This window comes from Bufo bufo, chromosome 1, assembly GCF_905171765.1.
Source record: "Bufo bufo chromosome 1, aBufBuf1.1, whole genome shotgun sequence".
NCBI classification, from domain to species: domain Eukaryota; kingdom Metazoa; phylum Chordata; class Amphibia; order Anura; family Bufonidae; genus Bufo; species Bufo bufo.
Window position 1 is genome coordinate 253,489,603 of NC_053389.1, and position 12,808 is coordinate 253,502,410.

The following is a 12,808-nucleotide window of genomic DNA, read 5'->3' on the forward strand; positions in this document are numbered from 1 at the left end:
TGTAACCTTTGTTGGGTTTTGGTCAGATGTGTCCTGTGTGTGGCCAAGTTTAGTTGTACCACCGTCATAATTGCCCTTTGGTCTTCTGCTTCACAGGCTGGAACCAATTAACTGTTGTGTTCATCCAAAAGAATCTCCATTTAGTTCAATCCCTGTGCACTTAGCACCAGAAGCGCTGAGTCTGTTGAGAGGTACTAGGGTACTGGCTCGCAGAGGTACCGATGGACTTTACTACATGGGTCACATTGCCCGAGAGGTAGAGGTAAGTAGCAATGGTGAGAAAGAAGCTTTTCAGTCACACCCTATGTCTTGAAGATTCTGCAGAATTCCCATCCTCTCTCTAGCCAGATTGTGTCTTGCTTCATTATTACCTCAGGGCTCCAGTGACCGGTTCCTTGTGGAGTTTGAGAAAAGCCACTCATTGAAAGGCAAAAGTCAGTTTCGTATGCAAGAAACACCAGTTTGTGATATCATCCACTATGAAGATGCAAGATGGAGACCGCTAGTTCCAGGAGACCATGTTCTAGCACCAGTAGATGCCAAAATGGAGCAGTATGGACCTGGTACTGTTCTCCAAGGAACAGAAACCCGAGCCCGTGGCTTAGGTATTATCATGTCATAAAATTTCATGATCATCTTGCATTTGAGGACTAATATTACTAGTAATTGAACATAGTCTTCAAAATACACTGAAAGTGCTTTCTGGGAATACAATGATCGATATTCAGGATAGGTCATCAATATCTGATTGGTAAGGGCCCAGCACCTGGCATCCTCACCGATCAACTGTTTTGATGAGGCCACGATGCCCCAATGAGCACTGTGGCTTTCTCTTGCCATATCACATAGAGTGTTGTACATTGTACAGTGGATGTGCATGGTATTGCAGTCCAGGCCCATTCTCTTGAATGGGACTGAGCTGCACATAGGCCATGTGACCTATGAATGAAATGTGACTGGCCTAGGAAGAAGCTACAGTGTGCACTAGAGTGCCGCAGGCTCTTCAAAAAGCTGATCAGCAAGGGTGCCAGGAGTTGGATAACCAGCAATCAGATATTGATGACCTACCCTCAGGATAGCTTGTCAATATTCCACTCTCGGAAAACCCCTTTAAAGTGAATGCTCACCTTTGAACATAGATCTAGATTAACAGTTGTTACTTATGCTGAACATGAGTTACAGCCTGTATAGTATTACAAAGCCGCATTCAAAATTCCGCTGGTTGTTTCTAGAAACTCTCAACAAACTTGTTGATATACACAACCCTAAAAGCTTAGATGGATTCCCGTATATATTGCCGTAACAGGTGACTGTACAGACATGATGTGAAGACTTCACTTCCCTGAATGCAAATCAACAGAATAAGCCTTCGGGTTAGCAAACATGCTGGGAGAATTCAGCTACGAAGCCTGCAGAATTGTGAATGGGATAATTACTGTATGTACACAGTGACTCCAGCAGCAGAATAGTGAGTACAGCTCTGGAGTATAATACAGGATGTAACTCAGGATCAGTAGAGGATAAGCAATGTAATATATGTACACAGTGACTCCACCAGCAGAATAGTAAGTGCAGCTCTGGAGTCTAATACAGGATGTAACTCAGGATCAGTAAAGGATAAGTAATGTATGTACACAGTGACTCCACCAGCAGAATAGTGAGTACAGCTCTGGGATATAATACAGGATGTAACTCAGGATCAGTACAGGATAAGTAATGTATGTATGCAGTGACTCCACCAGCAGAATAGTGAGTGCAGCTCTGGAGTATAATACAGGATGTAACTCAGGATCAGTACAGGATAAGTAATGTATGTATGCAGTGACTCCACCAGCAGAATAGTGAGTACAGCTCTGGAGTATAATACAGGATGTAACTCAGGATCAGTACAGGATAAGTAATGCAATGTCTGTACACAGTGACTCCACCAGCAGAAAAGTGAGTAAAGCTCTGGAGTATAATACAGGATGTAACTCAGGAACAGTACAGGATAAGTAATGTATGTATACAGTGACATCACCAGCATAACAGTGAGTGTAGCTCTGGAGTATAATACAGGTTGTAACTCAGGATTAGTACAGGATAAGTAATATAATATATGTACATAGTGACTTTACCAGCAGAATAGCGAGTGCTGCTCTGGAGTATATTTCAGGCTGTAACTCTGTAATGCCATATACAGTAAACCCCTAGTATTAACAATTTTCTTTACTAGTCATCCCATTTATTACATCATCTTTCTTAGTATCACAGTGCTTGTATTGAAGTAACCTTAAACCAAAAAACACAACACCTTTCTGGTTCTACTTGAAAAATCCTAAATATTCCCGCAAAATCTGACATCAATACTTGGAACTACTGCCTTTTTTTATCACAGAGATGGGCATACTATACATTTTTGAGGAAGCTCGACTAGCAAGATTAAAATGTTGGCTTCTACATAGATTTGTAATCATAATCCTCAGGCATTGCATAGCATTACCTCGCCCATCCTCACCAGATGACAATTTCAGAATCTGTAATCAACATTTAGGAGAAGCTTAGTACACTATGGGGGTCCACAATTTGGGCACCGCAGTGGTTCCATACCTTCTCGGTGCACCTCTGCATGCTGGCCTTCTGATCAGGTTTCCAAGATCCACAAGACTGTGTGGTGCAGGCTTTGAATGTCATCTGATCTGCTTGGCTACAACTTTATATTAATGAAAAATATTCATCCTCATACTTTGCTAATCAGTACATGAAATGTTGTTATCTCTTCCATATCAGCTTTTGACAGCACAGGAGTCCTAGTGACTTTCTGGAATGGGAGGACTAAGCAAGTTCCTCCTGGACTGGCCATATTGATCCCTCAGATTTTGAGTGACCGTATTACCTTGGAGCTCTATATTCCTCCTGAAACCCATAAGAAGCTGATAGAATCCTGCACCAGTTTCCCCTTTATGGGCACTAGCAACAAACATCAAGATTATCAGACAGAAGAGAAATATGGTGGCCCGGAATCTCATATGTGTCTATATTGTGGACCCAATACTGGTGTTTGCCAAAAATGTCATGTGCCTGAGGAGCTATGGGTTGCCCTCAGGAATTCACTTAACCACATCAGTCAAATCACATCGACTAAAGAAAAATCTTTCAAAAAGGTGGACAAAGCTTCTAGAAAAGATTTCCAATTAGATCCTGTCAAGGAGAAGTCGAAACCTCAGAAGAGGAGCATACAGGACCATGGAAGCCACCAGATAAGTAGACATGTATGTTAGGTTGTATTGCAATTAATTTGATAAAATATATCTTAAAAAAGTTCTTCCAAACGCTAGCGGATATAGCCAGAGATGCTAGGTAATTGGTGTAGGGCGTACCGTATGGTGTAGGGCGTCTTATAGGGATGAATGTCCATAACCAGGGGCTGAATACCAGTGGGATATCCTCACTGACACTCATTGGATCAATGTAATTCATGGAGTCATTCTTTGTCATTTTCACACGTGAGGACCCATGGGCTAACCTGGAGAAGGTGGAAGGTGAGGGAGTTTCCTGGTACTTGAAAACTTTCCTGAGCAGTTTAGGAGAAAACATTCTCCCACCTCCAGAAGAAGACCGCTGTATAGTGATTTATTCAACTAATAGCCTGTTCTTAGGATAGGCAGTGAGGGTATGTTAGGTGGGGGTCTGAGCATGATATTCCCACTGATTAGCATAGTGGAATAGTATCTGCACAACTTAAAAAATGTGTGATGTGATGCATGTAGAAAGTATTATCGAGGAAAGGAGGAGAATTTAACGTTGTCATTTACTGGACACCAGTAGCAGGAGTTGTTTGGGATTTGGATATTGATGTCCTGACCTCAGGATACATCATCATTATCTGATCAGTTGGGATCCGACTCCCGGTACCGCTGCCAATCATCTATTTCAAGAGGCCAAGGCACTCCAGTAAGCGCTGTGGCCTCATCTTAGGCCAGTGATGTCACATTCATAATGGCCTGAGATGCAATACTGAGGACAGCCACTATATAATGAGTATAGGTCATCAATAGTGATGAGCAAAGCGAGCTTCGGATGCTACATCCGAAGTTGCTTCATTCAAAACTTTGTATTAATACTGTATGGAGATCTGTCTCTGTACAGTATTAAATTGAATGGGCTTCGATGAGCTGAAGTCAGTTATTCGCAAAGTCGCGCAAGACTTCGTTGAATAACTTTGGTAATTGATTTTTAAAGTGGAAAACCACTTTAAAACTTGGAACCAAACTCAGATAACTCAGTAACTTGGAACGTAACTTTTATCACTAATATAACACCCTCTAGCATTGCCATATTGTAAAATAGGCTTTTTATGTTAACCTCTTCTAGATGTTATTTTTTTCATTTTCTGATAGTGTATTTAGAAACCCTCGTTTAACAATTCCCCCAGATCCCCCAACTGAGCTTAGAGGGATCAAACTGTTACTCTTTTACACTGGCTGCAGTGTTACATAGGTTGACAAAAGGACATACTTTATGTACATCAAATTCTTGATGGACATTGAGTTTGGGAATCTAAACTATTCTACAAAACATCATACAAATAGAAGGTAGCAGATCTAGTTTGGTTGCGACTAACAAAAATTATCTCCTTGACCCTGTTTCAGAAGGAACCTCTCGTCTATAGTAAAGACACGCAGACTGAAACACTCAACACTCCGGAAATATCTTATAACAAAATAAGCAATGGTAAGAGATCCTGTACTACCATTAGACATGTCATTGGCAAGTGTCAGAAGATAAGATTGGTCTAGATTTGTCAGCCCAAAAACAAAAAGTTCATGTTGTCAGCTCCCAGTGTGATGTGGGGGTTTTCCAAACACAACTCTTAAGGACATTGGGAAGTAGAACCACAGACATTAATGGATATTGCAGTCTCTCCAGCCAATACAGGGAGTGCAGAATTATTAGGCAAGTTGTATTTTTGAGGATTCATTTTATTATTGAACAACAACCATGTTCTCAATGAACCCAAAAAACTCATTAATATCAAAGCTGAATATTTTTGGAAGTAGTTTTTAGTTTGTTTTTAGTTTTAGCTATTTTAGGGGGATATCTGTGTGTGCAGGTGACTATTACTGTGCATAATTATTAGGCAACTTAACAAAAAACAAATATATACCCATTTCAATTATTTATTTTTACCAGTGAAACCAATATAACATCTCAACATTCACAAATATACATTTCTGACATTCAAAAACAAAACAAAAACAAATCAGTGACCAATATAGCCACCTTTCTTTGCAAGGACACTCAAAAGCCTGCCATCCATGGATTCTGTCAGTGTTTTGATCTGTTCACCATCAACATTGCGTGCAGCAGCAACCACAGCCTCCCAGACACTGTTCAGAGAGGTGTACTGTTTTCCCTCCTTGTAAATCTCACATTTGATGATGGACCACAGGTTCTCAATGGGGTTCAGATCAGGTGAACAAGGAGGCCATGTCATTAGAGTTTCTTCTTTTATACCCTTTCTTGCCAGCCACGCTGTGGAGTACTTGGACGCGTGTGATGGAGCATTGTCCTGCATGAAAATCATGTTTTTCTTGAAGGATGCAGACTTCTTCCTGTACCACTGCTTGAAGAAGGTGTCTTCCAGAAACTGGCAGTAGGACTGGGAGTTGAGCTTGACTCCATCCTCAACCCGAAAAGGCCCCACAAGCTCATCTTTGATGATACCAGCCCAAACCAGTACTCCACCTCCACCTTGCTGGCGTCTGAGTCGGACTGGAGCTCTCTGCCCTTTACCAATCCAGCCACGGGCCCATCCATCTGGCCCATCAAGACTCACTCTCATTTCATCAGTCCATAAAACCTTAGAAAAATCAGTCTTGAGATATTTCTTGGCCTAGTCTTGACGTTTCAGCTTGTGTCTTGTTCAGTGGTGGTCGTCTTTCAGCCTTTCTTACCTTGGCCATGTCTCTGAGTATTGCACACCTTGTGCTTTTGGGCACTCCAGTGATGTTGCAGCTCTGAAATATGGCCAAACTGGTGGCAAGTGGCATCTTGGCAGCTGCACGCTTGACTTTTCTCAGTTCATGGGCAGTTATTTTGCGCCTTGGTTTTTCCACACGCTTCTTGCGACCCTGTTGACTATTTTGAATGAAACGCTTGATTGTTCGATGATCACGCTTCAGAAGCTTTGCAATTTTAAGAGTGCTGCATCCCTCTGCAAGATATCTCACTATTTTTGACTTTTCTGAGCCTGTCAAGTCCTTCTTTTGACCCATTTTGCCAAAGGAAAGGAAGTTGCCTAATAATTATGCACACCTAATATAGGGTGTTGATGTCATTAGACCACACCCCTTCTCATTACAGAGATGCACATCACCTAATATGCTTAATTGGTAGTAGGCTTTCGAGCCTATACAGCTTGGAGTAAGACAACATGCATAAAGAGGATGATGTGGTCAAAATACTCATTTGCCTAATAATTCTGCACGCAGTGTATGTATGCCATGTGCACATTACCAAAATCAGTGTAGAAGAAGTAAGAGGACCAGGACTTGCAGATCCCAACGCACAGCTGGCTTTATTCCCCACATGTGCAGTCTTAGGCTATATGGCTCCACGTGAGAACTGTGTTTTAGCGTCTTCTCCCCACTTCCTGCCCGGATAAAGATAAAACAACCAAAGAAACCCCAACAATTGAACGTGTGTACCTCAATAGCACCACCAATAAATTGGACCTATCACAAAAAAAGCCTATGGTATAAATACTTAAATAAATACCTATAAAACAGTACCAGACCGCTTGCAAATCAATACAAAGTTTATTAAAAGAATTAATACATGGTTTAAGAGATATCAGAGCAGGGAAAGACGACATCAACTGGAGGAAGACACAGCAGATACAAAGTTCAAAATTGTCCACATACTTGTATATAGAAACAATAAAGTAAAGTGCAAGTGCATAAATGTATCAAAAACATATAAAGGACAAAGAACAATTACCCATGCTGTGTCCCCACCAGGATGGCGCCAGCCCCGACTCGCGTTTCAGCGAACCTTCGCGACCCCCAGACGAAGGTTCTCTGAAACGCATGTCGGGGCTGGCGCCATCCTGGTGAAGACACAGAATGGGTAATTGTTCTTTGTCTTTTATATGTGTTTGATACATTTATGCACTTGCACTTTACTTTATTGTTTCTATATACAAGTATGTGGACAATTTTGAACTTTGTATCTGCTGTGTCTTCCTCCAGTTGATGTCGCCTTTACCTGCACTGATATCTTTTAAACCATGTATTTAATCTTGTAAAAAAGTTTGTATTGATTTGCAAGCGGTCTGGTATTGTTTTATAGGTATTTAATCGGATAAAGAAAAGTATTTCAGTGTCCTCTTTCAAACAATGGGGGGAAAGTTATTGACTAGCAGTAATCTGAACACCACAGTTATTAGAGCATGTCTCTTGATAATTGTGGCACATCTTGGTCAGTCCATGTGGCAGAACTAAAATCTAGGTTTCGGGCATTACTTGCTCCAGAAAATTGACATAAGAAATGGTAAATGTGTCAGGTTGCTTACGGGGCGTAAGTGTGACCTAATTAATTACACCGGTGGTAACCCCTCCTGATCATACCCACGAGCATGGCAGAGAAAGGGGCAGGGGGCTTGATAAATCTACCCCCATGTATATATGTCAATATAGTACATTTTCACCTAATTTTTTGGGCACAACTTTGTTGAGATCCATCCAGTTCTGGGAGAATTTGGGTAAATGATGAGGATGGCTTCCTTTGGTGCTGTATGAGGGGGGGGGGGGGGGCACTGGGAATCTGCTTTCTACTGCACACTGGGTATTACAAATTTCTCAAAGCTAGAAGTTTGTGGCAGGTTGGGATTGCCGATGGGAAGTCTGTGGATTCAGATCTACAGCACCAGCGTGAGGCCAGGAGAGAAACAGATGAAGTGAAGTTCATGTGAGCTGCAGAGAAGACCTTGCACCCTTTACTTGGCAAGCATAACACACCTTCTGCCAGCACACGGGTCGCACACCTCTGTCTGGTGCTCTTATTTCTTCTACTGTGAAGTGGATGTGTTGTGGTAAAATTCCACTCCTTTAAAAAGGTGCTCTGAATTTTGTTAGAAGATCCCCCTGGAAATAGATCGATCACTAACCGGGGCAGACTGGCCATAGACCCCACAGGGAAATTTCCTGTTGGGCTGAGGCCCACTGGGCCACCAGAGCCCTCCTTACGGCTGTCAGACAGGTACATAACCACCTTATGCTCTCAGCATTAATTAATGCTAGGGGCATCAGATACTTGTGCACCTGGCCAGTGGACGCAGGTGACCCCCTGAATTCAACTGTACCATCGTCCTCAGGATGGTAATACAGTTAATTACTGCAGGTGGGGCGGTGGTATTTTGTGCTGCACTGTGATATTTGGTTCTTCTGGGGTAGTATTTTGTGCAGCTCTATGGTATGTTTGGCCCCACCAGCTGCTGTTGTTGCTACATTTTTGTGTTCCCTGAATTCCATCAATTAGGACCTGCCTACAGCAGGGGCCACTTTTGGATTTATTTCCAGAGCCACTTTAAAGTGTAACTGTTGTCTTCATTTAAAGAGTCTTTTATCAAAGCTGTAACTAAGCATTATTAAGGAGAGTCTGTGTTTTACTGAGCATTAAATATGTCTGCCAGATAGGTAGTGTGATGGACAGTGATAGTTAGGCCACGTCCATAGTCAGGGACTGGGACAGTGACAAGAGCCGGCTACACGCAGGAGTCTTCTGAAGACTGATTCTTCTTAGCAACACTTTTACAGCTTTGCTAAGAAGACTCTTTACATCCTATTTTCTAGTAGTAAGAAACATCTTCCCCTAATAAAGATATTACAAAATGTTTAACATACTCTTTAAGCCCCCAATACGCCCCTTATCACAGGGTGTCAGCTGTTAGGGTCCCAAGATCACCCGTTGTTTGTGAAGGAAGTCAGCGTTAAGTGTTCCGTGTTCCTGCAGCAGCACCACAGGGGAATGAACTTATTACATGTGCCCAATATAATCAATGGGTCGTCCATGTAATGCATGGATGTGCTGGATCCCACATGCTACTTTATGGAGGCCTCAAATTAGAGAAAACTCTCTATGAACTGAAGAATGCCCTTATAGGGTGAAAATGTGAAATACTGTCTTATTTAGTAGATAAATGTGTTGATTCTTATTATCTCACATAAGGTGATACACTGGGATCATCATATAAACCCTCAACTTCAAGTCTCAAAAACAGGAGTCATCTCCAAGAAACTTTGCAGCGCATTGAAAAGGCAATGAAAGAAGATCGCAAGGCGATGGAGTCTGTAATTCTTGAACGGAGGCCACGCTCTGTTCCTCTGAAACTAGTAAGTAAAAGTCATAGATGCGACAAATGCATCTACAAAAACTGGTTCTATCATCAACTCTCAGCCCCAACACCCTCATTTGCTGCAGAAGATGGCAAGATTCTGACTTATTAGTATGGAAGATTCCTTTCAGCTACCAACTACCCCCTTCATTACCCAACTAAATAATACTCAGAGACTTACTTCTTGGTGTAAGGCCGTCGCAGCCTTTTTATTAATAAAATAAATTACAACAGTATAAAACCTCTTTAATATAAGGCAGTAAACACACATAATAAAGTGCAATAACATTACAATCCAACATAAGCCAACCTACCCATTATTATAACCTCCCGTATTTTGGAAGGATCCTAGAAGGCAACCCAAGCAAGCTACATACTTCAATCACAACCTCCACTTGTATTGCAACTAGGGATGAGCGAATCGACCTCGGATGAAACATCCAAAATCGATTCGCATAAAACTTAGTTCTAATACTGTACGGAGCAGGAGCTCCACTTGGAACCGAACCTGAGTTCGGGAAATATTTTTTTACAGTACAAATTAGGCTACTTTCACACTTGCGTTCGGTGCGGATCCGTCTGGTATCTGCACAGACGGATCCGCACCTATAATGCAAACACTTGCATCCGTTCAGAACGGATCTGTCTGCATAACAGTTTTTTCAGATCTGAGTTTTCACATCGTGAAAACTCATATCCGACAGTATATTCTAACACAGAGGCGTTCCCATGGTGATGGGGACACTTCAAGTTAGAATATACTAAAAGAACTGTGTACATAACGTCCCCCTGCTGCCTGGCAGCACCCAATCTCTTACAGGGGGCTGTGATCCGCACAATTAACCCCTCAGGTGCCGCACCTGAGGGGTTAATTGTGCATATCATAGCCCCCTGTAAGAGATCAGGTGCTGCCAGGCAGCAGGGGCCAGACCCCCCTCCCTCCCCAGTTTTAAATTCATTGGTGGCCAGTGCGGCCCCCCTCCCTCCCCAGTATTATATTCATTTGTGGCCAGTGCGGCCCCCTCCCTCCCTCCCCAGTATTATATTCATTGGTGGCCAGTGCGGCATCCCCTCTGCCCCCTCTCCCTAATTAAAATCACCCCCCCCCCATCATTGGTGGCAGCGGAGAGTTCCGATCGGAGTCCCAGTTTAATCGCTGGGGCTCTGATCGGTTACCATGGCAACCAAGACGCTACTGCAGTCCTGACTGCCATGGTTACTTAGCAATTTTAGAAGCATTATACTTACCTGTGCTGTCTGTGTCCGGCTGGGCGCTCCTCCTACTGGTAAGTGAAAGGTCTGTGCGGCGCATTGCTTATAGTACAGACCTTTCACTTACCAGTAGGAGGAGCGCCCGGCCGGCCACAGACAGCGCAGGTAAGTATAATGCTTCTAAAATTGCTAAGTAACCATGGCAGCCAGGACTGCAGTAGCGTCTTGGCTGCCATGGTAACCGATCGGAGCCCCAGCGATTAAACTGGGACTCCGATCGGAACTCTCCGCTGCTACCAATGATGGGGGGGGATTTTAATTAGGGAGAGGGGAGGCCGCACTGGCCACCAATGAATATAATACTGGGGAGGGAGGGGGGGCCCACTGGCCACCAATGAATTTAAAACTGGGGAGGGAGGGGGGTCTGGCCCCTGCTGCCTTGTAGCACCTGATCTTTTACAGGGGGCTATGATACGCACAATTAACCACTCAGGTGCGGCACCTGAGGGGTTAATTGTGCAGATTACAGCCCTCTGTAAGAGATCAGGTGTTGCCAGGCAGCAGGGGGCCGTTATATCCACAGTTCTTTTTATATTCTAACTTGAAGCGTCCCCATCACTATGGGAACGCCTCTGTGTTAGAATATACTGTCGGATCTGAGTTTCACGATCTAACTCAAATCCGATGGTATATTCTAACATAGAGGCGTTCCCATGGTGATGGGGACGCTTCAAGTTAAAATATACCATCGGATTGGAGAAAACTCTGATCCGATGGTATATTAATAGGGACTTCTGACTTTACATTGAAAGTCAATGGGGGACGGATCCGATTGCAATTGCACCATATTGTGTCAACGTCAAACGGATCCGTCCCCATTGACTTGCATTGTAAGTCAGGACGGATCCGTTTGGCTCCGCACGTCCAGGTGGACACCAAAACGCTGCAAGCTGCGTTCGGGTGTCCGCCTCCTGAGCGGAATGGAGGCGGAACGGAGCCAAACTGATGCATTCTGAGCGGATCCATATCCATTCAGAATGCATTGGGGCTGTGCGGATCCGTTCGCGGGCCACTTGTGAGAGCCTTCAAACGGAACTCACAAGCGGAACCCCGAACGCAAGTGTGAAAGTAGCCTAAATTTATGAAGAGACTTCGCAAAACAATAACTTCGGCTCATCAGAGCCAATACGTTCTAATACTGTACGAAGCTCCTGCTCCGTACAGTATTAGAACGAAGTTTTATTCAAATCGACTTTGGATGTTTTATCCAAAGTCAATTAGCTGATGCCTAATTGCAACCCTCCCCGATGGCGTCTATATAAGAAAATTAAGCCGAACAGTGCTCTGACGCCTTCTTCCCTACCACACTTGCTAAAATAGCGAACGCCTACAACCAATTCATAAAAGTGTGCGTAATCAGCCGATACCGCCGCTTCTCCTCTTCCTCCTTTTTACTCTCATCCGGATTAACCCTATCGAAATTAAACTCTAACGGAAGCAACAAAAATATCTCAACATATTCGTCCTTCCAAATCTTCTCCTTAACCTCCGGCTTCAAGTGAGCCCCTAAAGGGCCCTCAAAGCAGACATACACTTCTCCCCTTGCTGCATCAGCAAGCCTAACATCTTCCCCAGCTGTCCATTTTCCGAACCGGGGGGGTCACCTCTGGGCTCAAACGCTCAGGAGGGATGGACCTCCTGGCACATGTCCTGCTATCAGGGACTACTGGCTGGAAGGTCCTCTGCAACCATTCTGACCCATGCTGTTAACTCCCGCCCTAACAGCCGCCATTAACTGCTCCAAGGATGCCATGCTGCACAATTCTCAAGGTACCAACTGCACTGAAAAGACCCCCCCACACTAGTTTATGTATAGCCCACCAAACCCCTTAACTGACCTAACGCCCTTACAACCAATCAGACACCTAACCTTAACTTAAACCACATTAACCCTTTCCTGCCTTCTAACTTCCCCCTTAAAGGGCTTCTGTCACCCCACTAAACAGTTTTTTTTTTTTTTAATGCAAACAGGGCCAGCAGAGAAAGATCCCGTCCGCCGGCCCTGTCAATCAACATGCGGAGGGGGCGTCTTTAGGATAGGAGGATGCGGCTGCTACCAGCAAGTAGCCGCCCTACTTACTGGTAGCAAGGTAATTTGTATATTTTAAAAGTACGTTTTTAACAGAATCTGCAGAACCAAAATGATTAATTACAGTATGT

At 43.6% G+C, this 12,808-nt stretch overlaps 1 protein-coding gene across 1 annotated transcript in view; it reads left to right on the forward strand.

The window, feature by feature from the left end:
- LOC121005888 overlaps positions 1-12,808 on the forward strand; it is a 52,673-nt gene that overhangs the window by 19,417 nt on the left and 20,448 nt on the right. The window contains exons 5-9 of the mRNA XM_040438699.1: positions 97-262; positions 377-605; positions 2,770-3,251; positions 4,632-4,713; positions 9,211-9,374. Coding sequence (XP_040294633.1) covers positions 97-262; positions 377-605; positions 2,770-3,251; positions 4,632-4,713; positions 9,211-9,374 — 1,123 coding nt within the window. The remainder of the gene's footprint in view (positions 1-96; positions 263-376; positions 606-2,769; positions 3,252-4,631; positions 4,714-9,210; positions 9,375-12,808) is intronic.